General features: G+C 38.4%; 1 protein-coding gene across 1 annotated transcript in view; it reads left to right on the forward strand.

The window, feature by feature from the left end:
- IARS1 (isoleucyl-tRNA synthetase 1) overlaps positions 1 to 24764 on the forward strand; it is a gene marked incomplete at its 3' end in the record, with an annotated part of 91095 nt that extends 66331 nt beyond the window's left edge. Inside the window, exons 25-34 of the mRNA XM_079540508.1 lie at positions 186 to 269; positions 6910 to 7084; positions 7849 to 7961; positions 8226 to 8321; positions 10119 to 10295; positions 12015 to 12126; positions 13110 to 13235; positions 18741 to 18884; positions 19837 to 19989; positions 24682 to 24764. Of these exons, the coding sequence (XP_079396634.1) occupies positions 186 to 269; positions 6910 to 7084; positions 7849 to 7961; positions 8226 to 8321; positions 10119 to 10295; positions 12015 to 12126; positions 13110 to 13235; positions 18741 to 18884; positions 19837 to 19989; positions 24682 to 24764 (1263 nt within the window). The remainder of the gene's footprint in view (positions 1 to 185; positions 270 to 6909; positions 7085 to 7848; positions 7962 to 8225; positions 8322 to 10118; positions 10296 to 12014; positions 12127 to 13109; positions 13236 to 18740; positions 18885 to 19836; positions 19990 to 24681) is intronic.
- Between the last annotated feature and the right edge of the window lie 1601 nt (positions 24765 to 26365).

Here is a 26365-nt window from a genome sequence, read left to right on the forward strand (position 1 = left end):
CCAGTACCGTGTGAGTATGCGCTGGCTTTGTGACTTTGGGATAAGACTGGGGAAACTGAGTAATTAAGGTTGGAATAGCAGACAGAATTCAACAGTGAATTACTTCAAATGATTATGTAATGATTTCTGAATTTCATTATATTCATTAAGAAGGATTAAAGGTTTTGTTTTTTTCCTCTCTCCAGTATCCTTTGAAAGAAGTAGTTGTTATCCATCAAGACCCAGAGGCTCTGGAAAACATCAGGTCTCTAGAGAAGTACATACTTGAGGTAAGAACGTCGTGACCATAATGCTTAACTGGATTGTGTATATTAGTCAGTTATCTTAAGAAACAAAATCCTGATTTCCCACGCTGTATGTGGTAATAACTCAGTAGGTAAAATTAGTTTAAGAGATGTAATGAAAGGAGTTATCAGTGGAAATGATATGCAGAAGTGAAGGTAGACTGACTGTAGGCAGTCAGTGGTAGTGCTGAGGCGTACTTCTCTGAAACCCACTGTGTGGGACTTAATGAGTAATTAAGGGACTGTGAAGGGAAAAACATTTTCTGGATAAAAATGAAGTAAGGTTCAACTATATGTTGTTAAAGGGATGAATTACAAAGTCTGTCTCTCCAGTTAGAGGATGTTTGGTGGTTAAGTTGGGTAGTTGAGAGAGAGGAGTTCTGTGTAAGGGTGAATAATAGTCCAGACAAGATTGTCACAAGATTGCTTAGGAGATATAAATAAAAATACAATAAGGTCTTAGTCTCTACGTCTGGTTGTATGTATCTGCTCCTGGGTGCCACTGCAATATTCTTCTAATATGTGACCATTAGAGAAGTGCAGCCTCTGCCCTACATCTAAATCTTGATTTGGATAAAAACCTTGTCATTCAAAACTAAAGTTAAAAAAAAAAAAATTTTTTTTTTTGAGCTTAACTTGCTGAAATTGGCTGGACTTTCTGGTTTTAGTAAGTCATTTAAAAATCCATAGTGTTCTGAAGAAGTGAAATTAAAAAAGTTTTTTGTAAATCAACTTCATTTATTTGGATGGTTATAGTATAAATAAATATTTTAAAATTCAATACTGCATTTTAGCAGCTGTTTTGAAGGCACAAAGCCTATTAAATTTTGATTGCTTAAGAGATGGTATGTAGAGAATGCTTTTTTGGGCTTTATGTTCAATTACATTTCATTACAAATAGACTTAATGTGTGCTTTCATGTCAGTGATGTATGAAGAATCAAACAGTAAGAGGGAATGGTGAGATGTTTTTCAGCTGCAGTGATGAATTTAGATAAGCTGTGGTGCCAAGTTTGCCTTGGAATTTTTAAGGCATCAGCATCTAGAAGAAAACTACTTGCAAAACAATGGTATTAACTTCTTAATTAAATTTAAGTATTGTCTTAAATTTTTTGTGATGGTGCATTTGATATAATGAGCTGTGATACGTGTAATTTTTCACAGCTAGCAGCCTAGCGGCTTTGTAATTGCATCTCTGAACAGGAAGTACAATAAGTAAATGTCTCCACTGTAAGATTGGGGGTCTTTCCGAGCCGCTCTGGAAGGCAGGGAGGAAAGAAGGAAAACTTGTTAAGCAATACTGATCTTTCTGAGCAGTCTTAATCTCCTTTTGCTGTAGTAGACATTTGTTGGGTTGGATGTTGCTTCACCTAGATCTTCCACTGTTGTCTATGGACATATGCCATGACTTTGTGTGTATCACTGGAAGGAAAGAATTGCATTTCAAGGATCAGCTCTTTGTTAAGAAAGCAATCTAGAAATAATTCTAAGGGCACACATTTGCTGTTGATATTGGGTATGAAGTATGCATTAGAGTATAAATCAGGGATTTTTTGTGACCATAACTTCTGCATTGATCTAGATTGTTCACTTGAATCCTTCCCTTATGCAGTCTGTCTTTATTTATATGTGGCTCAGCCTGGCCTTGGAAAATGACAACACCTTTCTAGTTGTTCAGATGATCTTCCCTATTTAACACCTCCTGATTGATCTCTTTTTTCATGAAGAGATATTAGTCTAATACAGGATCCTTATTAAAGAAGATAAGTACAGTGTAACACACAAACTACCCACCTTCCATTTCACCTTTTATTATGGGAGATGTCACTTAGAGGTTTAAAGAATAGTTTCTGAATGCTTGTGAACCACATGCTTAGCCTCCTTGTGTCCTGGCCTCAAATCTTCTTGAAATAATCTCTGTTTAAATGAGTGAAGATCAGAAGAGAAAAAAAATTCAACAGCAATGTAGTTGTACATCTGCACAGCTTATGAGGCTTCTGTTTTCTTTTCATCATAGCTTCACCTCTGGAAAGGAGAGCCATGAGGTATATTTTTCACCATCTTCCTAAGTCTGTCCTTTTTCTGAGTTTTAAGTACTTGGGAAAGACAGATTACTGTTACAGTTTAACTCTTCATTCTATTTTACTTCCACTATACTTCCCAACTGCTGTTGTACTAGCGTGGCTCCATTGGGTGGAAGTGTGGTGACTGTCTGTTTCTACTAATAATTGGTCTTTGACCTTCCTATCATGTCACTTTTGATTTTTGAATCTCTGTCACGTTCCGGCTCAGTTTAGATATGATCATGACAACATCAGTTCCAGCAGCTGTGGTAATTCATGCAGTAGACATGAAGCATAAAGTTATGGTGCTGTAGCCTTAATGGATTTGTTTTCTTTCATAAGTTTATGCAACCTCTTGTGTTGTCTCAGGGAAACGTGTCACGGAGGATGTGAGTTACAAGTTCTTTTTCAGTTATAATAACCACTGGGAGTAGGGGATATAGGGATTTCTTTCCTCATCTGGAAATGGTTTGGCCCTCATTGAATGCCTGCCCTTGGTAGGTTAAGGATTCTTTGTTCCTTGTAATGAGGCTGTCTTCAGAGGGCTCTGAAATAGAACATCTGGTCATGTGCTTAAAATCTGATGGAACTTTTTTTAGTTCAAGTTGGCATTGTCAAGATAAACTACTTTGCCCTGACAAAGAAAACAAAAATCTGTGTTGACGTGAGCAAGATAAGCACAAATTGCTTGTCTTGGTGACAGCAGCTGTGCCAGCTGATGACAGGAAATTCAATAGATGACTGAAGCAGAGGAGGACCTCTTAAACTCCCAATTATGTATTACTCCAACAGCACCATTGTTCCCAAAGCCTACGTATTCATCTACACCAAGTATCTGAAACTTCTTGTAGCAGAACACTGGGTAAGGAAGTCATGGCTTGATGCACAAGACATATTTAGATCAGTGTTCTGTGCTTTTGGCTTTTAGTTACTGCGGGACTTAAATTCTTAAATCTCCTTAGTGCACAATTTTTTAATTAAGAAAAAATCTTAATTGCTTTTTAAGTGGGTTTGGTAAGACTTTCCTGTCATGTTAGCTTATAGAAGTGCAAATGTATAATAAAAATAACACAAAATATCTTGTATCTTAAAATTCAACATGCTGAATCGTAATGTGCTTTTCTTTGTTTGTTTTGCATAGCAATCAATGTAGTTTTTAACCAGGGCAATTCAGAGCTGGAGAGGTCAATAAGTATGGACAAGTGGGAACATTACTACTTATCTGCAATTTTGTTCAACCTCCTCCCGCATTTAGAACTTCAGAACCTATAACTAGTGCCAGAAGTGTGTTCCTAGTGCTCTGTGAGAAAAACAATACCATTTGACCTCATGCAGTTGCCAGCAAAAGAGATGGAAAAGTACAATCGTTCATTCCTTGAAAAATCTGTCGATGAATTTTTCAGAAATAGCTGTGTTCATTGATCTACAGTCCTACCCTCTCATCATGAAAACAGGAAATCCATTAAATAAATGGAATTTAATATTAGAACTATCCAGAGCATGGACTTTTCGTGTGAAAATAGCGAAGCTCATAAAATGAAATGAATCCAGGAAGATTTTAGCAACTGTTGAATGTGATTGTGTTTCATTGTTTTGTAGATGGAGGCTTCTACAGCCTTCTAGTTGAGGGCTGCTTTACTTCCAGTGGTTTAGGCTTCTATTTGAGTCAATTCCTGTGTGCAGTCAGAGTCTTGTCTGCATCCAAACTTTGTATGCTGTTCAACCTGCACCTCCATGTATGGCTATAATCAAGCAGGAATAATTGTTTTCCCTTTCATTAAGTTCAAGGTCTACCAGTGTTCCATAATGTACTGGTGTCACAGTAACATAGTAGACTGAATCTATGAATAGGCTGAATTAACTGACACATGAGCTGTAGCAGTGTGTGCTTCTTCCACCTTGTTTCTTACAATGCTACATGATCAGTATTGCTTCCCTTCTAAGCAGAGGGCACAGCCCAGCTGAAGCACAGCACCAGCATTTCTTTCTCTGTTCTGAGAATTGGATGCAGTCGGTAGGGGGGTTACAAGGCAGTCTGATTGTGTCTGGCTCATGGAATATTGGCACAAACTGAAGGCCCTTGCACAGTACTAAGAATGCATGAAGTATGCTGCTCTTCCTGTTGTGAATATGAGAGATCATTTGCCCCACTTTGTGTGAGTGAGATGTAACAGGTGTAATTGGCTTTGGTTTTCTAGGGAAATAATAGTAAGCAGTACTTTAGATCAAGGCACTACAATGAGACAAGTATAAACAAATCCAAGATACAGAGTTGCTTTTTTCTTTGAAGAGTTGTTCTAGTTTTACAATTAATAATGTATACAGAAGAATGATTTCCTAATCTAATTAGCATAGGAAAATTGTCCTAACAGTCTTGGCTTTATATAATTTACCTAATCAGGCCAAAAATCATCTTTAAATTTGTGCTATTTTTTTGGATTACTATTTTTTTCCCCACAAGGTAGTCATTTACCACTTGTGGATTCATTCCAATTAAAACCGAATTTCTGGAGTACATAATTTTCATTAGATTTCCTAAAAGATGTATTAAATACAATTGGATTCAGTTGGGTTCTTGGCTCCTCATGTCAGTAGGACTTCCTGGGGAATTAGACTTTGAGCTCAGAGCTTGTGCTTAAGCATTACTTCTGAGTCAGTTTGGCTTCTTGCTACTCCTTTCATGCTGATGCCACCATTTACTTCTGCTTCCTACAAGACTTGGAGTAGCTTGCTTGCCAAATGCACTTGATGGTTCCATATCATATTTTTGTGAACTCTTAGCAACCTTCTGGAGGAGATTTAAGCACAACATGCTGTAAGTATTGGGCAATCTGACAGTCAAAATCTATGAAACTATAGTGAAATGAGCTTTAGATATGTACAGAGATCTGTAATTGTAGAAGAGTGGCATGTTGGCAGTTCAAACCTTTCAAGTTCTGTCCCTGATATGCTACAAGGATAAAGAGCGAGACGATGTGAAACCAGGAATTTTGGAATCAAGTTCTGACAAGTATTTGTTTTGTAGCTTTACAAGGCAGGGGAAAAACAGAGCTATCCTGAACATTTGAAACAACATTGGGATATAGTGCTCTTGGTTTTATGGGAGGCATGCCAAGGCATCATTTAATGATGTAATTAATAACGTGTGTAATGCAGTTGTTTCTTGGATGGAATTAAGTGTAGAGGAGAGAGGTTTGTGCTGTGTTTTTGAATTTCATGTTGTACGCTGGCCAGGCTGTGCAATTATGGTATATTTTTAATGGTAATTTTAGTATGGTTATATGATGAGGAAAATACTTGTAATCAAGAACATAAGAAATGACTTACTGGCTTAGAGTAATGGCTCATCTGGCACTGTATGCTGTCTCCTGCAATAGCAGAGTCTGTTCAAGAGAGAGCACAAGTGTTGGGCTACTTCTTGCAGTAGACTCATTTCCTCATCAGCCATTAGCAGCTGTTGTATTAAAGATGCTTGACTCGTCCCAACCCCTTCCTTTTACTTTCTTCTCACCTGCCTGTTGTCAGGAGCTTAATTCCTTTCTGGACATGCTGATATACTCTTGCCTTCCTCCCGTCTCCTCTTGTGTCATCAACTTCCAGGAGTTAACTCCTCAATGTAAATTGTTTTAAACCCATCTCCTGCAACTTTCACTGCGTGCTCCTTAACTTCAGAGATTATTTGGGGATTTGGTAGATAACTTTTTTTTTTTTAATCCAGCACTTTGACAACTTTCTAAACCTCAGTCATATTCCCCCCTTACTGTTCTTCTCTCCAGATAGCTCCAGTCCTTAGATTTCTCCTCATGTGGTAGCAAGACTCTCTGCTCAATCAGTTCTGTAAAACTCTAACACAACTGTGTTACTTTTCAAAAATGGGTACAAAAACTACAAAAACATTACTCAAAATAGGGACCCACTCAAGTTTCTGTGTAGTGGCAAAATGACATTCTTGGTCTTGGATCCCTCTTTGAAGTTGGTGGAGGTTTTTTGGGTGTCCCTACACACTGATCTTTGGAGCTCCTGTGCTGCAAAGCATGCATGGTGGTTTTTCCTGAGCTAGGTGCTTTTTTATACAGGAAGGAGTTAGAATAAGCAGGTAAGAGTCAAAAAGAAACAGTAACAATTGTGCAACTTGCAGCGTAAAGTTGTTGAGTTTTCTGGCTAAAAGCATTCTGAAAGGCATGTTTTAGTCACATAGTTCCTCTTGAATTTTGCCAGGCCGTTTTCTAATACCACTGCATACAGAGATAGTAGTTTTAACTCTCTGGGGCATTTGTAACATTAAAATAAGAGAGGCTGTTGAAATCTGATTTGTGTGGTGTCAGTGGAATGTCTGCCTAAGGGCTGAAGACAGGAGTAGGATCTTCTGTGTTGATTGGGTTTACTTGCTGTGCTGGGTTAGCAAATTACTTGGCTCATAGAGGCAACCATTCAAAAAAGCTGCAGCATAGGAATTGTGCCTCTCCTAGTGCTGTGGTCCGTCTTTCTGTACCTTCCTTTCTAGCAGTTGTCAGAAATGGCTGTTGTTCAGCTTCACTTTTTTCTCATGGTGTCTTTATACAGGAGCTTAACGTACGCCAGGTGACGTTATCCACAAATAAAGATAAATATGGAGTCCGGCTGAGAGCAGAACCTGATCACATGGTGCTTGGGAAGCGCTTGAAAGGTGCATTTAAGTCTGTCATGGCTGCAATCAAAGAGCTGAAGAGTGAGCAGCTGGAGGAATTCCAAGAGACAGGTATGTATGTGGTGGTACAAATGGCCAAACAGTGGCAAAGCTGACAAAAAAAAAAAGCCAACAGCACAGGCATTTTGCGTCTGTAAGGAAAAATTAAAGCAATTGCACGTGGACATGTTGATTAAGGGTAGGAACAAATATGAAAGTCTCCTTCTGTGGACCTCGGGAAAAGCTTATCTCACAGCTATCATCTCTATTAAATTTTATGTTAAGAAATCTTGTTTTCTGTTTTTCTTTTATGATTTTCTTGACTGCAGAACAGAAGTGTTTTACATATTCTGATTTTATTCCACTCACTTATTCAAAGTCCGCTGTATGTCCAAATTGTAAGCTGTTCTGTAAGACTGAGTCCAACTGAACTGAATATTGTGTGACAGCTTTTATTCTGAATACATGGTTTCAATTCCAGCTTTACAAGTGGTTGTGAACTTTCCAGTCATCTGTTTGGCTAACTGCTTGAATGTAAATTATTCATTTAGTTGAAAATGTAGGTTGTTTTTAAGTTTTACTCTGTTTCATTTAAAGTGTGCTCCGACACCTGCTGAAATGTCTGCTTCTCAGCAGAATTTGCTGCCTGTAGAAGTGTTAGTAAGAAAAACCTGAATGTGGGATAGTTCAGAGTGTCTTAAATGTTTAATTGCTGTTTAACTTCATGGTTAACGTTGTGCATTTCATGGATTTAAGTCTGAAATTTTAAGTGTTCAGAACTTTTGAGAGTTTTTCTTACTTCAATTGTAAAAGAGGCTCTTCTGTCAATTCTGTAGGCACCATTGTTGTAGAAGGACATGAGCTTCATGGGGAGGATCTACGTCTCATGTATACTTTTGATCAGGTTGCAGGAGGATCTGCCCAGTTTGAGGCGCACTCTGATGCTCAGGTGATCTTATTGGTTATTTGTTTTTAAATTAAAGAAAGCATTCCTCTAAAAATAAAATGAAAATGAAAAGTTGGGGTTTTGTCTATTCAGCTGGGCTCTTGGTATTTGGTGAACACTCTTACTGTTTTAGAGATGTTGAATTACATCTCTCAGAGTGATATTTTGTGAGGAGCTCTGTGAAAACGTAGCTGTGCTTCTGAACAAGCTATAGTGGCTTGTTTCCAGTGCATCACCTGTTCAGCTGTCTTCTGTGCATTACCTTAGGTTTTAGTTCTGCTGGATGTTACCCCAGACCAGTCTATGGTGGACGAAGGAGTGGCCCGGGAAGTGATCAACCGCATTCAGAAGCTTCGCAAAAAGGTTGGGAGGCAGTGAAACAGGACAGTTTACTTCTGAGCTATCTTTCTACTACATGTAGCAGATACTGACCTTTTAAGCACAGACCTTATATCATTTACTCCTAATCTGTCAACTTTCTGAAATAAATGGTTAGAAATATATTTGTATTTGTAAGTAGCTAAAGTTGAACCTTGAGCTGTTACTATAAATCGTTGGTAGTGAGTAAACCTTTTTAACCAAGCCCCTGTTGCTTTTCTCCCTCCAGCAACATAGCTGAAGGGAGAGTTAACCAGCTCTCAGGCCTGTCCTTCTCCTGCCAAATGTTCTGTTCTGCAGTCAGCTGTGGTGCGTTTCCTCAGCTGGGCTGGTGGAGAGCCAAGCCATCCAAGCCTGGGACTGCAAAAGGGAACAAGCTTGTGCCTTAGCAAATTGCAGGAGGCACCAATTGACATTAATGGTTCTGTTCTAAACTGTTCTCATCATGCATACAAGTGACGCTGTCTGACCTTTGTGTTGAAGCACTTTGAACCAATGTAACTTCTACAATACCAACTGAAAAAGAGCTGAAGTCAGTATTTTTGTGCTTGGAAAGCCAGGTCACCAGCAAGGTGATCACGAGACAAGGAAGTCTTTAAACAAAACATGCACGTGCCTTTCTAGAGTAAAACATTTAAAAGCTTCAGAACCTGCAAGTTTAAACAAAGCAGACAAACAGAACCAAATAAAACAGGAAATCCATGTCCCTAAAAGAGAACAGTCCCCTCTCCCCTCATGCACAAATGTGGAGCATGCTGTTCTATGATATATATTCATATAAGGTGTTCCAACTGGGCTAACTTGGTGGTGATCAGTTGGAAGGCTGTGCTCATGTGCAGTAAGAGCGCACATGAAAAATGTCAAACTTACACCAAAATAGTTATTTATAAAATAGCTACATGCATGTAACACTCTGCAGTTATGTACATACATATCTTTATCATGTAAGAACAGGAAGCAATGTAACCACGAGGAATCTTACACTCAAATTTACTTCTCTAATGACATGAGTTCATTTAAGTTTATTTAGGTGAATATCAAAATACTTAATCTTGTTCTCTAATTAACATGGTGCTAATATGCATTTATTCTGTCGTTTTCTCATTCACACTCGTGTTACCAAAGCATACGAATGATAAAAATAACCAAGTTCAGATTACAGTAACTGTTGCTGGGATGGCATTAGGACTTTTTCCTCCTTGAAACTGTTTTCTTACTGAAGCAGAGTAGTGCTGTCAGTCAGTATCAGTAAGTGTACCATTCCAATTAACTGCTGTTCTTCTGAAGTGTCAGTATGTGAGATGTGACAGAACTGATGTGCAAGCCTAGAAATCAGGTTGCCACATTCAAAAACAACATCAAGATGTTTTGGAGACTGCTGTGTGTTAAGAAAGTATCATTGACTGGGATATTGTTCAATAGAAGAACAGTGCTTAGGCTCCCAGGATGTGAGTGCTATTAAATGTCTCATACATCAAGAACAGCTTTTCTATAAATCTGGTAGATTTTCAGATTAAACAGAAGGAATGGTGAATGAATTTGAAAATGAAGTACTTACAGGAAAGTGTGCTTTTTGTTCATTATCTTCAGAAGAAGAAACCACCGTGTTTCGTGCCTCTTTCTCTTTCATCTGACAAAATGGTTGCTTTATTCTAATATTTCAGTGGAAACTTCTAATGAGTGTCCAGTAAATATCTAATATGATTCATAATTTATAAGCATCCTTCTTTTAGTCTGTATGCATATTGCTGTGGTTAACTCTGTATTTGGTCTCTCCTGCAGCGAAACCTGGTTCCCACAGATGAGATTACAGTGTACTACAGATCAGATCCAGAAGGTGATTACTTGGATACTGTCATTAAGGAACATACAGATTTCATTTTTGCAACTATAAAGGCTGCCCTGAAGCCTTACCCGGTTCCTACCTCAAAAGAAGTTCTCATCCAGGAGACCACCCAGGTAAGAAGAAAACAGCATCGACTGCACAGGCTTATTTGCCATCTGCTTTTAAATGAGCAAATTGTTTTGATGGCAGATATTTTTGTATCAATATGTGAGATATAGGGGGTATTGTTTCATATCCATGAGTGTCCATGTTTCTTTCTTTGGTTTAAAAAGATAACAGGTGAGATTGGTTACTTTTATTTAATAGCTTGAAAACAAGGCTGCTGGGGCACCAAATTAAATATGTTAGGTAGCAATTTGTGTATGCTTGAAGCATTTGACATAGTTATTTCTATTTGGATTAGTTCATTGTTTAGACAGCAAAAATACTGTTGTTCTGTTAAAGTAAATGTTTCTGTCATTATACACTGACTGTGTTCTGCTACTGGGGGTGGGTAAGCAGCGTTGACACAGATGTGTTGTGGTGACTGATGTGCACTTCCAGGTACAAAAGCAGCTGCAAGGTGGAAGAGCCACATGTGCAGTGCTGCACATGAGTCAGATCAGCTCTGCAGGATCCCTGCAGTGGATCTCTGGAAGCTATTAAAAGGAAGGAGGATGTCTGTGTGGTAGTGAATATGCATGAAGCCCAGGATAAAAATGAAATGCAGTCTGTTTTTTTTTTTTTTCTTGGAAGTGTTTGATTGCATTCAGGGTTGATATTTCTGTGAAGTTATTCTGGATCAGTTTTTTTTATACCAGGTCTTAATTATGAACAACACTCCCAAGGACTCTTTCTGAGGGACAACCCAAATGAGCTGTTGTTGAGGAAAATATTGGGAAGGAAAAGCAGCTGCTTGAAAAAGTTGTTAGTAATTGTTGGCAAAAGTGGGTAAACACAAGACAAGGTTTGCTGATCCATCAGTGCCTTTAGTGTTAGAGGCACTCAGCAAAGAGTGGCATTTCCATGTTTGTGCTCCTGCCAAAGGCCTTCTCCAAATGGATTTAAAAACCAAAACCACTGTAAAATGGCCACATAGTATCACTGTTTATGAATGACATTTGTTTCGTTACAAATGTAAATTTAGTGGTCTTCTAGAATGTTACTCATGAAAATCTATAAAAGTGCAGGAAGTATCAAACTGTATTTAGTTCAGGGAGAGGATTGTGCATAGTCTTAACAAAGCCATGATTTAAGATACAAAATACATTTGTTCATGTAGTATTGCTATGTATTTTTAAGTCTCTTCATCCTGTATCACGTTTGGAAAGGAAGATGCATATTGCATTTCTTGTAGTGTTTCAAGTTGTAATTAATGCACTGGTTGCTAATGGGGAGATATTCACAATGACTGACTTGGTATCAGGAGAGCTTCTACCCTGGCTGTTCTCTGTAGACAGTGGCAAAAAGGAAGGCTTTTTCAGCAGATATCCTGAGAGCAGCATCCTGTCTTCCTGAACTTCTCTGAGCTATCTCTGGAATTGTCATCTTCTCTCAAGTGTATCCATTTTTGGACTATATTTTGGGAGACCATCATCACAGCTCAGCAGCACTGAGTGAAAATTAGGCTATTTATTCCACTCTATTTTTTTCTTGCGTTGGATATTCATCTTTAACTTGTATTAGAGAAAAAATTATATTTGGAATACTGTCTCTGAAGGAATACATGACAAAATCTTCTGCTTTATTTAAATAAGAGTGATGTTTAGCATGGTAAGACAAAATTCTTAATGCAGCTTAAGGAAATGTTTTTCAACAAAGCAAGTTGCAGATAATCCCATTTCTTTTTTCAGCTGAAGGGATCGGAGCTAGAAATTACACTTGTCAGAGGTGGTTTGTATGAGCGTGTTGGTCCAGCCTGTTCCTACGTCAACCTCAAAGTCTGTGTTAATGGGACAGAGCAAGGTAGGAATGTGCCTGCTTCCTTTTGTCAGGGAAGACTTATGCTAAGAGTGTAGAGAAAACAAAGCAAAGAACGTTGGAGCCAAGAACTTGTTTGAAAGGTGGTGCAAGCTGCCTTCCAATAGTGCATTGAAATAGCTCTTCAAATAGCAAACTAAAAGCACAAAAAAAAAAAAAAAAAAAAAAAAAAAAAAAAAAAAATTTCAGATATGGACCTGAAGTAAATATGTAGGTGTGCACTTGTGCTATTTATGTTCTGCAGAAGGATTTGTATGGGAATATTCATATGGAGGTGCATGAGAATTTGAGTATGTATTCACTCACACAGGCTGTGTACCTGTAGCACTCTATATAGGTGATGCCTTTCTGTGGAGAAGGTACTATTTCTGAGAAAATCAGTGCCTAAGAACAGAACTGGAAAGAAAGCTTGAATTAGAGAATACCACGATCATGGTTTGGATTGTCAAAAGTACTTTTCATAAGCGAATGGAGTGATACTATTAGAAGCATTACAAGGTTGAGTTGCGAATTGAAAGGAGAGCAAGCTAAGAGCACTCTGGAACTTTTTCCCTCTACATGAATTTATAATTTGTGCGTCGAAGCAAGCATGCTTTGTTACATGTTTGGAAAGGGGGTACATGAAGCTACTTCCTAAATAAGAACAGATGTGAGTAACAAAGCTGGTGAACATCTTGACACACAGCCTGTGTCTTTGTAAGCAGTCTTGTGCTGGATTGTAATTCAGTGACAATAATTTGACTGCTTTGTTAGTGGAAGCAAATATATCTTCTGTACGCAATCTGAAATACACTTGACACATTTTTCCTGTTTGTTTTTCTTTCCCTTGCTTTCCCTTACAAATTCTTTGGAAATATGTTGTGGTGCAGGTTTTAAAGTAGCTTGGAAACTTACAGGAACTCATTAGAAAATCATGAAATCCAGATGTTTCTTCCAAAACTATCTTAATTTTATAATTTTGGTTTTAGATGGTGTGTTGCTGCTGGAAAATCCAAAAGGAGATAATACCTTGAATCTCACTGGACTTGTCGATGCAGTCTCCTGCATTTTTGGACTTAAAAATTCAAAACTCACAGTTTTTAATGGAAAAACAGGTAAGTGGAGTATGACAAGGGAAATTGAAAGTCTTTTTAGTGGCAGCTAGGAGTTATTTACTGTATAATTTTCATATATATATGTATATATATATATATATGTATATATTGTGTATATATATATATACACAAAACTGGCAGGGAAAAGCACAAGGAAGTATTCTGTCTTATAGTACTTAGCTTAAGAGACTGTGCTTATAGTCATGTTAGAATGTTTCCAAAAGCTGCTGATAAAACAATGCTCATCTCTTCTGTTATCTTAGTTCTGTAGCAGCTCGCATCAGGACAAAATCTGATTTATTTCAGAAAGTGTTTCAGTCAGGACCAAGCTGTGCTGTATGTTGATGACAAGCTGTTATCAGCTGTTGCATGATTTCATTTATTTTTTCCAAATGCCTCAGTAAGCAGGGTGAGAATTAAACTGTATGCCAAGTGTACCTACGTACAGAGGAAAAATCATTCTTTTTTCACCTAGAAAACTTGGGGGTCTCTGCATTTCTTATTATCAGAAAAAACTATTGAATATTTTTGCAGCTTGAACTTGGCCTCTGTTAAGGCATGAAAATATGAAGCATCTGCTATGAATTATTTAGAGTTACAGGTTATATCTTCATATAGTTCATTACAAAGACATGCTAGCTGAAACAGGGAAACGTGATGCAATTAGTGCCTCAGAGACCTTAACTGGTATTCCTTCTCTGAGATGAAAATGCTGTTTTGTTCTTACATTACATGCTGAACTAAATAGCTTGTTATATTATAGTTCATTCTTGACTTTCAGTTATAGAGCATTTATAGGACATTCCAAGGCCCTCTGAACCTTCCCCAAGCTTCACTTATATTTTACAGGAGAAAATAGCTTTCCTTTGACTCATTTTTCCATATAGCAATGCTATACTTTATAGCAGTGTGAAACGTGCTTGCAGAAGTGGATGCATAGTAATAGTATGATACCATCACAGACACTAAGAGATGACCTGCAGAAGGCAAGAAGAGTTGAGGTTATGTTATGGCTTTGTGATTTTTGGTTTTTGGTATCCCACATCATAACATCACGTAGTGCACTGGGAGTTAAAGTGTTGATGCTCCAATTCTGGATACCTGTCCCTGGATGTTGTGGAAGTCATGGGGTCTGGTCCCTCCTGGCTGGGTGCTCTCTTACTGCCTTGCAGTGGTGCTGGAGGTGCTTTCCTGGCCGTACCAAGCTTTTCAGGTTTGACTCAGTCTCAGGAAGTCTCCTATTGTATTTTGATTTATTAGTCTCAATTTCAATTAGATTGTATTGTGTTATTTTGCATTCCAATATCATAGTTAGTAAAATAAGTTTTCCTCTGTAGATTGTTGCCACTGTTGTTTTGGTTTTTTTTCCTCCCTTGAGCCCAGCTCCCATCTCCTTATCCCTTTTTCCTTTTCCTTCCCGTTTTGTGGGGCTGGGATGGGGGGCAAGAGCCTACTGCCCCCCTGTCACAGCATAGATTGATTTGGTAAACTCCATGACAGTTGTTTGGGCATTAGCTGCATTTTAGCTTTTAGAACGAATCTCTCTCTTTGCTCTCGGAGAGCTTTGTTAGGGAACTTCATCAGCACTTCAGGTTTCTGTGCTGAAAAACCTGACCTTGAAAGTCCAGACAGACTGCCGGTATTCTGGGATATCTGTAAACTTTGAGCACTGCTATCTTCTGTTAAAAATAAATAAATAAATAAAGATGAAAAAGTTCTTTAAGCCAGAGACTGCAAAAGCTACCAGCGATGATCCTGCTCAGTATTGTGGGGATGCTGTTAAGGGATTAAAAGCCATCATGTTCCTTGCAATGTATTGGCCAATTATCAATGTCATGGTTTCTTGTTGTGGAATTGTGTTCATATGTAACCAAATAAGGGCGCTGATGGAGACACCTGCCTGGTACTTACATGTAGAGTGGTATTATTTGAATTTTGACACTTACATCCCAAAAGGGGTAGCTGGTTTTACAAACAACACGATGTTCAGACCAGTTTTCAGGCTTTCTTCTCAGTTTCTCACATGTTTTTCAAATACTGAGTTAATGTTCATTTTTGTGGGTATACTTCTGTGTGTGTTATCAGTCTCCTTGAATCTATTCCTGATCCATTCGTGGTAAGTGGAAGGAGTGTCCTCCAGAACCAGAGAATGCTGAGTGGCAGGGGATATGGAGAGGTTTAGGAAAAATCTTAGAAGCATGGGGACCCGCAGTGTCATGGGATTTCACTCTTGAACACCTGTTGTCAGGGCAGTGAGGGTATTTTCCCTGCCCACTTATTAATGACATGGAAATTCCCTTAGAAAGCTCTGATTATCAAATTTAGTTTTGGCAGAGGTTTTGAACAAGTATTGATTGGTAAGAGAGAGTGCTCCCTGAGGAGGCAGGGCTGAATAGAAGCATGTGAACAGAAAATGGCTCTTATGGATGCTAGAGAACAGAACTGGAACTCCTGACATGCAGTTCAATTTGGATGCAGTCCCTGTGCTTTACCTCCCCTGCCTTTGCTCAGCTGGCATTAGCTGAGCTCTGTTGGTGGCCCTGGGTCTCTTTAGGTAGGGCTGCTGCTCTCAGCTGTTCCCCGAGAGGAATTGCAAAGAAGAGGTCGTGCACTCTGAACAAATGGTTGCTGAATTGTTCCCACATGTGTTAATAAAATTGTGACCCAGTAAAATTGTATTTCTGGCTCCTTGTTTTCTTCCCTGTTATTTCTAGGCCTGTCCACTTTACTTGCAATACTTTTTATCATCATGTTTTCTAATTGTAACAAAGATATACTTAGGGTTGCATAATGACATAAAATCAGGCTGTTCTTGCAGGCTAAAATATGTCATGATCCTCTTTCTCAGTGGAACATTGAAATAATGGGATAAACGTTTCCTCCCCAGCAGCGAATTGATGGATTGCACAAACACTGAGCAAGGTTCTGGGATTTGTACTGATCTTCAGAAGGGAAAAAAAAAAGTGTCATTTTACTACTTCAATTACTTAAAGTAAAGAGAGAGGGTTCAAATCAGATTGTAAAAGTAGTTTTCTGATCTTTATTTTATTTATTTTGCTCTAGGTAGCTGACAGTGTTACATGTTTCTTGCTGGGGATGCTTTGGTTTGTGCTCAGCTTTCCAGGAAGTAGCCTGTATTGAAAAAAGAACTATTTGAAATGAATCTGTTTCTTTCTTAGGCTACAAGAAACTGCAAATCATTGAGGGCTTTTAGAAAAGGGAGGGGAGCCAAGGCAAAAAAAAAAAAGATAATAATAATAATAAAAAAAGCCCCAAATACTTCACAGAATCACAGAATCACAGAATTGTAGGGGTTGGAAGGGACCTCCAGAGATCATCGAGTCCAACCCCCCTGCCAAAGCAGGTTCCCTACACCAGGTCGCACAGGTAGGCATCCAGGCAGGTCTTGAACATCTCCAGAGAAGGAGACTCCACCACTTCTTAGATTGTGTTTTATTTTATCTTTATGATTTTCATGTGTCTTATTATTTAAATTCTATTCTTAGCATTGTTTTCTGAGCATGAGTACAAAAAGATGTGTTTCCCTTGAATTTTTAGAAGGCCAAGAAGGCTGTTAGGAGCCCTAAGAGTGCATTAGCATTTAAATCTCAGCTACAGGGAGAACTGACTTGAAAAGTGATTTCAATATTGATGAGCACTTCCAATATCTGCTTGTTATCAAGTGTAATGTTATATATGAAAAAAATGATGTGCCTGACTGCTTATTATTGTTATTAGAGGGTTATATGAGCAGTCTAATGATAGCACTGTACATGAGGTCTTTGTGAAAATGTCAGTGATCCTGTAATGTGAAATGCTAGGCTCATTAAATGTGCAAATGGCAGTTTCTGTAGCTTGTGCCCTGTTGACCTGCACAGATCACTGCAACTGTGTAAGGCTGAGCTGTGAGTTACTTGGGCTGTGGCTCTTCTTGCTGTGTCAAGCAGCCCACTCACTAGTGTGGTCTCCTACCTATTACCTAATAATTGCATGCATCTGACAAGCAGTGCTGCTTTAGAATTACGCTAGGAAAAGACTGCTGCTAGCTCCTTTTCCAGGTGAAATATATATATATATATTTATTCACCACTATTTTTTTTTGTCTTGCTTTCTGGCACGTAAAACCAAAAGCAGTGCCCCTCCTGTGCATGGGTTGATTTTTCAAAGATGAGGGATTTGGTGTTGTTTTATGTGAAATACCAGAAGTTTATTTGTAATATATTTATTGATATGTTGATTTGATACTGCAAAACTTGGGAAAATGTGTTGTTGTTTTGTTTGTTTGCTTTAAAAGCACAGTTCCTTCTTAGATACAATACTAGGGTAGAAATAGCAAATCTTCGTTACTCTCTTCTCTAGGGCAGTTTCCTAAACCTTCCACACTTCATTACACTTTCTCTGGCAGCTAGCAAAGTCTTGAAAGAGTATTCCCTATGATTGCTCCTTACCTCTTTTTCTTTTTTTTTTTTCCCCATTTTTTAAAATTGTCAACATCCTTGTTAATTAAAAAAAATAATAATAAATGTCACTTTGGTCCATCACAAATTCATTTATATGACCTGATGGAAAATGAGTCTGTGATGTGCAGATAGAACTGCCACGGAAGGAAAACCTGTTAGAAGGAGAAAACGTGTATCTGCACTGTATATATAGGCAAAAAAAAAAGAAGTTTATTAATTCTTCCTAGATTTGGACGTTGGAGGTCTTTGATAGCTACAACAAAGAGTGGTGTTATTTCTGTCTCTTCAGTTTTATGGCCATTAGGAGGGTTGTTGGTTTCTTTTTTTTCCACCTCTGTTATAGATAGGCATGTTAACGTACCTTATCTGTTTATCAGTGTTACAGGGGCCTCATTATTTTTCCATCTGCATGCTTTTGGGCACTGGTGTTGCTTCTAAAATCCTTTCAGTTACAAGTCCTGTTTTGTGTCTCATCATCCTCATTTCCTAAATATGCATGACTGGAGTCATCTACTGAATCATAACCGTTGATGTTAAACACAAACATTAGTGTAAGGGGCATTATTTATCATATGGCCAACTACTACTAATCATACATGTACTGTCATCTGCAGTTTAATGTGAGATGTCCTGATGTTGAGTGGTAATGTGTGTCCAGTGCTTCTTCAGATAGTGAAGTCATGGAAGAGGCCAAGGTCATAATTTAATGAGGTAGAAATCGTTGGCTTTAGTAAATAATTTCTTGCTTATTTTAGGTTTATTTTTATTGCAGTAAGTAGTCATGTGACATGTTTATGTGCATAAGAAGTGGGATGTAGGAACTAATTTCCATAGCAGATTTCGTACTCTGCAGTATTAATACCTATTTCTGTGTAAATTCTGTTTGTCAGACTGGAGAAGTTCTTTCTTGGACAAGTAATTGTGAAGAGGGAAAGGCTTCCATGCCAGAGTCAGTAGTTAGAAAGATGTACTGTCTGCTAATGAAGTGAAAGCAGGACCTCAGCTTCCCTTGTAATAGCCTGACTGGTCTCATTTTCTTTTTCAGAACTGATAAATAAAACTGACTTGCTTAGTCTCAGTGGAAAGACTCTGCATGTGACAACGGGGTCGGCACCTGCTCTCATCAGCTCTCCTGATGCTCTTCTCTGCCAGTATATCAACTTGCAGTTAATAAATGCAAAGCCACAAGGTATGATGGATAGTGATCTCTTCTCACATTCAGTTTTTGTGCTAGGTCTGTACGCCATCTCTTAGTGATGAAGATATGTATGTACGTGTTCATTTATACGTAGTGGTTTTGCTTTTAGCCTGTACTTTCTAATAAGCAGTGTCTATATTTAGCTTTTCTCCATGTTTTTCTGAAAGAGAGATGAGAGCTGGCTTCAGATAAGGACTGGCATTTGAACAAGAGCCCTTCTGCATTGCTTTCCTACCTCTGATAGTCAGCTCACCTGTGCAGCTTATTTTAAAAGCTGAGTCTTAAATTGAAACAGAAATGAATGGGGAGGTGAAGGAGGAGCCAGCTCTTAACCTAGACATTGTAACAGCCTGTAAAGCATCTCTTATTGCTATTTAAATGCCAGAAGAATTATATTATCAGCCTGATCTTGGAGCACAGATATGTGCATGGAATTGTTTCCCAGCTGCTAATCTAGGTTGCTTCCATTTTGAAATCTCTCGTTGAAAAAACTGCGTACTTGAAAACCTGCTCAGTGTCAGCTCTTGTATGAGTCCTTTCTGGAATGTTTGTATGTGTGGATTCCTACAGATGCTACTGGGAACCTGCTTGGGGCAAAATGTGTTTTTGATCTGAACTTTTGGTCATTGGAATGTGATTTCTCAGTTTCTGTAGTTGTTACTGGTTTGAGTGCCTTGTTTGAAATACTTATTATTCAGTTGACTGTGGTAGGGAACTTTGCAAGGTTTTCTTTTGTTTGTCATACTGTCAGTTATATTTACACTTCTGATTCTGTAATTCGTGAAGTTACTTATGAATATCTGTAGGTAGGCTCCTATGGTTAATTACACAGGACTACAAAGAGAGTAAAAATGTAAGAACAAGTCCTGAATTTCAGTTTACCAGGATAAATGAGGTAACATCATTCCCCATCAGTAATTATTGGACTTCTTATCTTGTTCAGAGTGTCAGAAAGGAACAGTGGGAACTCTTCTTATGGAAAACCCAGTTGGTCAGAATGGGTTAACGTACCACGGTCTTCTACATGAAACAGCAAAAGTTTTTGGGCTCAGAAGCAGGAGGCTAAAATTGTTCCTGGATGAAGCAGAGACTCAGGGTAAGCACAGACTTCTACTTCGCTTGCATGAAGGGTACATGGAAATTTTATAATACCCTCATCTATTTAATAAAACCCTCCAAGCACACGTTTGTTTACTTGTTCAGAGTTCTGATGCCTTCCCCTTCCAAAATGGCCAAGAGCTTACTGTAGGAAGGGTCTTACTTTTGAAACAGAAAGGTCATTCAGCAATGGAAGTGGTAGTTACATGCTGCTGTGACTCAGTGAATCTCTTTCTAGAACTGAGCAAATCTAACGAGTATTTTAAGAACCTTCTCAAATTTGTCCTATAACACTCATTTTACTATAGATGCTTTTTTTTAAAAAATATTCTTTCAGAAAAAGTAGATTTCAGGAGGGAAGAATATAATAGAATTGCTTCTATTTTGGAGTAGTTCACATAGGTCAGACTAGATTGGGCATGGCAGCTGAATTTCACTCAGAACGCCTGGGAAATAGGTTTAATCACAGTTACATACCTGAAATAACAAAGAATCTTCTGGAAGCACAGTCAGGTGATGGGGCCTAAAAATTTCTGAAAAAGGCAAGACACTTCACTTGACAGGAAGAATGGGTTGGAAACTGTGTGGTAATGCAGATGAACAAAGCCAGGTATTTTGCAGACCTGGAAAAATGCGATTTAGTATGAAATCAGGTAAAGGATTCTGTCTCCATTTGATCATGGTGACAGATGTACAAGGTGTTTGGGAGGGCTGTGTAACTCTTAAGGGTAACTGGCCGTGTCAGGTTACCTTCCTAGAAATTAAACACCTTGTTTAAAATGGTTTTCAAATCTTAGGAGATAGCTGTCAGGTGATGGGGGGGTAGGGCTGGGGGGTCACTCTTCAAATAACTTGATGAGATTTAAGATTATAATCAGTTCAAGTGAAGCGTGTTTTGTTGTTGGTTTTTGTTGTTTTATTAGTAGTAGTATCTCATGTGACCTGTAATCTGTTTATTCAAATGCCATTCTTGTAAGTGGATCTCAAATACTGATAAAACTTACTAGAGATACTTTGAGCTCATGCGAAGTAAAGTGTGCTGAATGAGGTAACAAGCAGAAGTAAGGAGTGTAGTGCTCAGAAACAGCACAAGGTGTAAAACTGGACTATATAAATGACACTTTAGTTGCATAAACAAAAAATGTATTTATTTGTACAACCTGACAGGGAGGAATGTAGCTGGTCAGGAGTTACTGATGTTGCACTTAATTCTTAATTTTCTTTTTCTATCATTGTTAGAGGGCAAATGAGTTCACAGCAGCATTTGATTTAGTCAAGATGTTAAAATAACCATTGTATAAAAGTTTCTAGCTTTTAAAGAGTGAAGTAACTTCAGGAAAAAAAAACAGGAAAATAAATAGACATTAAGTATCAGTTTTAGCAAGGATTTTTCAAATACCTTTGCCAAAAAGGGAAATCAGTGGAGTCGCTGTCAAAATTTGTAGTCTCAATTCTGCAGAACTACTTAAGCTTTAAATATTGCATAAACTGATCACTCATGCTGATTTGAAAGATCACTTTTTTTTTTTTTTTTTTTTTTTTTTAAGTCTTCAAAGGCTAAAATAACTATCTGATCATTTTGAGGCTTCGTAGATAGGGAACTTGGTCCTGGAAGTTTATTTTTGTAGCTAACACATGCTTGTGCAATGAAATTATGCTTCTATTACCTCAGATGTAATTCTCATAGTGCAGTTTTCTTCATAACCTTTTTATGGTATAAGTAATGGTCATAGTTTACCTTGAGGGTCAAGATGATGAAAGAGCTGGAGCACTTCTGTGAAGAAAGGCTGAGGGAGCTGGGGGGTGTGCAGCATGAAGATGAGGAGTGCAGTGGGAAGACCACTGTGGCCTTACAGTGTTTGCAGGGGTCTTACAAGCAGGAGTGAGAGTGACTTTTCATACAGTCTAGTAGTGATAGGACAAAGGGGGAATGGCTTTAATCTAAAAGAGGTGAGACGTTAGGGGAAAATCCTTTGCTCAGAGGGTGGTGAGGCGCTGGCAGTGCTGCCCAGAGCTGTGGGTGCCATCCCTGGAGGTGGCCCAGGCCATGGAGGGGTCCTGGGCAGCCTGGGCTGGGGGGCAGCCAGACCATGGCAGGGGTGGGGCTGGATGATCTTTAAGGTCCCCTCCAAATTAAGCCATCCTGTGATTATCTTGGTGGTTTTTTATTTGATAAATGCTGCCTATAGAACCAATTGTATTTGATGCCTCTGGAAAACATTAGTTCAGTTAATGATTGTATGTATAGTAATTTTGTAATCCCTTATTTATATTTTGTCAATATATCGCAGTATTGTAGCTCTGAAAACAAAAAACTGGAGTCTTTTGCTGGTTGGGAAAATACGATACTAAAAATAAGTTTGCTGTTAGCTGCTTGAATCATTCAAGAAAAATGAGCTATGAATAGAAAATCTGATTTTTAAAGGCCTTTTCAAAAAGAGAAAGAAATCACTTAGGAAAATGAGCTATCCATTTTGAAAACGCTACCTTTATGAACATTGTCAGGTAAGTGAAGTTGGGCATCTGCTCCTTACTGCACAAAAGCTTGCCAGCTTTTCAGAAATAAATCTGTTCCTCTCTCCAATTCTGGAATACTAGAAAAACACTCTTCAAATTAAAAATTTGAAGGGTCTTGAAGTTGGAAGGGATCTATAAAGGTTATTGGCTCCAACTGAACGTCCAGGTGGTGAGAACTGCTTATTCCTAAGATTGAAGCAGCAAAGTTACAGGTAGCTCTTAAGACACATGGTGTAGGGGCAGTACTTTCTAGTGTGCTAACTGCAGAGCCTTCCTTCAGAGGGATTAGCACAGAAAATAGGATGTCATTACATCATCCTGATGAATCAAGTTTCTAATTTCTAGCAGTAATTATGTTGAAAGTAGCAGCTTCATGTAATATCTCACTTCTCAGGATTTGTGGATTTGTTCTTCAATGCTACCATGCAAGTTGGCTATCGTGCTCTGGTTTAAACAACAACAAAACAACATTGAGAGCAAGTTCACAGTTTGCTTCTTCAGACCAAAGTAACTTTTTCTACATACTGTTGTAAAAGTTTCTCGAGGAGAGGAATGTCAATGAGGGAATAAAGCCCTAATTTTTGGACTGTGTTTTACCTCTCATCTCTGTAGATGTGCTGCTTGAAGCAAAGCACTGCACTCAGAGATCTCCTTAAAATGGTACCATCAGGATCCATATGGACTTCTTAATTATTTAATTGATAGCACTTGAAGTTTGCAGGCTGTATTTGCTCAGTCTATGATGCGCTTTTCAAGAAAAGATGGGGACCTTAATGTTAGAAGAAATGTTCATACTGTTATATGGAAAGAAAACTTTGAGGAGCAGTTTCCAGCTGGACGCTATTACTGAAAATCGAACTGCTTCTGCATTATCTCCATAGATGCACTTCATAGATTTGCCTCCCCCCACCATGCACGCTGCCTTGGTCTTTGTCAGTTGGATGTGAGCCCAAGCTAGAGCAGGATGAATATCAGACAGCAGGACTGTGACACAGTGCAGTACGCTGCAAAATTGTTTCCACTGAAAACACCCAAATATTCTGTATGTTATTAATCTGTCACTTGTGCTGGAACCAGTGCCAAAATATAAAATTATCTTTTATTTGCTTATGTTGTCTGTAGTGATTCCAGTGTGCAGAGCTGCACAGTAACCCCTAAATTTCTTTTGCTTTGGTTTCAGTATTTGTGGTAACCACTTTGAAGTTTCTTAGTAAAGAGGTCTCTGATATATTTGTTACTTGGATTGTTTTGAATACTGGGAGGTACAGCTTTGGAACAAAAGCAGGCTGCTCTGTTATTGGTGTTGTTTGCTGCAGCTGGTGGGTGTTGGGGAATATTGAGCTAGCAAGCATCTCACTTCTTGGAAAAAATGCTCTCTGCATGATGACAGTTAATTTCCAGTTCTCACCAGCTTTTTAGTTGTAAGGCATCATTTCTTCAGCTGCACAACATTTTATTAAGGCACCATTTCGTGGGCTGCACAACATTTTATTACGATTTGTGTTTCCTAAAAGATCACAGCAGAAATACACAACATCTGTAAAAGAGGTTTATGGTTGAGTCCTAATCCTATTATTATTCTGAAGTATGTGAAATGACTTAAATTGACCTGGTATGGTATAAAACTCTTGAGGCATATTTGACAAGATAGCAACATGAGTTTATTGCAATCCTCACTTTACATTAGAAGTCATTAATGTATGCATCTACTTGTACTCCTGCATTAACATGTTGTGATGGATTGCTAGAGGAGATGCATCTCTGGTCTGTCCTACACTGGCCATTACATAATGTTTGCAAGGGACTGTAGTTTCCAGTGCGCTGTGCTGTGCTGTTGACTTTTTATTATTGCATTATAAAACGGTTTTCTGGATTGATGCTGTTCTGTGTGAGATTGAAGCTGGGAGCTGTGGGCTGATGTGCTTTCAGAAACAATTCTTTGTAGCCTGGGACAGCAGGTTGAGTTCCTGCAGCGGTGTGCCTGGCACATGGCAACTCCTTTAATGCACGGTGTTACAACGGGAGGGAATTGGAGCTGAGCAGTTTCTGTCCATGTTCCATTTCGACTGAACCAGTAGGCCTGCGAGTAAATTAAAAATGCACTGATGGCTTTACCTGTAAGAAAGAGCACTAACTGGCTTCTGTATTTCTTTTTTTCTTCTTTCTTGTTCAGAGATCACAAAGGACATCTCCATGAAGAACCTGAACATGAAGACTGTATATGTCAGTGTTATACCCACCACAGCTGAATGTTGAGAATTCCATTTTTATGAATAAGACCGTGTGGACTTTTTTCCACAAAAATGAAATCAAATTAGTGTGCTTTTAGATTAACATCCAAGTTGTGTATGGTACTTCTAGCATCTCAGATTGCACACAGGATGTTTTTACCAGTGCATGTCTAATATGCTGCTCTTTGGTTTCAAATACAATGTATTTTCATTGTTATCTTACAATATTGTAAAAGCTGTTTGGAAACATGTCCAACACCTTAACCCTAGATATATCTATGCAGTGATTTGCCTGAAAGAAATGGGACTTGTACCTCAGTGATGCTGTTCTCTGCCTGCCCTTCTGCAGAGGGTATCTTTGATTTTCTGAACCATGGGTTACCTACAAGGCTCTGTGATGCATATACCCTGTGGCAATAGCTTTGAACATAAAGGGTCACCTGGATTTGTCCCCTCATGCTAGCTGGATTTTCATGAAGTGTGTGGTTGTTGATTTAAAAAACTCCCTGGATTCAACAATTTGACCAATAAATTCGCTTCACGTGCAAACTCATTTCCCTACGTTCAGAGTACTTTACTTTCACACATTTCCTAGAGAAGATAATGTGTAGCACTCCCTATTGATCAGGTAAAACCCAATCAACCTGAAATCTGAAGATGTCCATACTGAGTGCTAGTGACTGGGTTGTGGTCTTATCAGGTTATGGGGAGTTTTAGTTGTTTTTTGGTTGTTTTTTGTTTCGGTTTCAGATTTAAAGCAGGTTTTACGTAAAATTTTTGTTGGGTTTTTGATTTTTTTTTTATAAAGGTCAATTCAGTTTGCCAGATGTTCTTGTGTTAGCCTGTATGTCTATCAGTGAGTGACACAACAGACAACCCCTGTATGGTTTGCAGATGTTTTTGCTGGTTTTGGATGACAGAAGCCACATCTAAGTTTCACTGACTTTCAGCATTTCTCACCAGTGTTGAAACTTGCTTCTGTGCAGAGTACTGAACTCAGTCACTGCTGTGCCTTTATTAGCTTCCTAAGAACAAGATTACATAAACTGCAAACAGGAGTATTGACAGAGAGTAATGCTTTTCAAGAGTAACCAAGTCTTGCTTAGCATGTTTTTCCATTGCTTTGTTTTTCAGCTTTACACTAACTATGAACGTAAACCAAGCCATTTTTTTGATAAGCCTATATTAGTAGAAATATTTATAAATGGATGTTCCTTGTAGCTACTGTGCTTTACTGAACCGTATCGAAGCCTGTAAGTATTCATTTGAAGTAAATCAAGTCTCTGGCATTTCAGCTTACATGAAATTATTTTTATCAGCATAAGAAATGTCAGTGCCTGAACCTACTGCATCATTGGCCTGTTCAGCTTAGTGAATATTGGACAATGTTCTCTAGTTTTCCCTTTAAGTCAGCTTGTTTGTCTTTTTGACATTGAAACCAAATGGGGCTTCGATTTATATTGGCTTCACATAAAAATGTTCAGCTCATTTCTTCTGTGAAGGTAAGATTGCTGTTCATAAGCTAAATGACTTTGCTTTTATGTTTGTGAGAATAAACAGAAATGGCAAGGGACTGAAATCTAACTTCATCCTCAGTGAGACAATCTACTTGCCTTTTGTTTAAAT

The sequence above is a fragment of the Tetrao urogallus genome, assembly GCF_951394365.1.
Source record: "Tetrao urogallus genome assembly, chromosome: 10".
In the NCBI taxonomy this organism is placed as follows: domain Eukaryota; kingdom Metazoa; phylum Chordata; class Aves; order Galliformes; family Phasianidae; genus Tetrao; species Tetrao urogallus.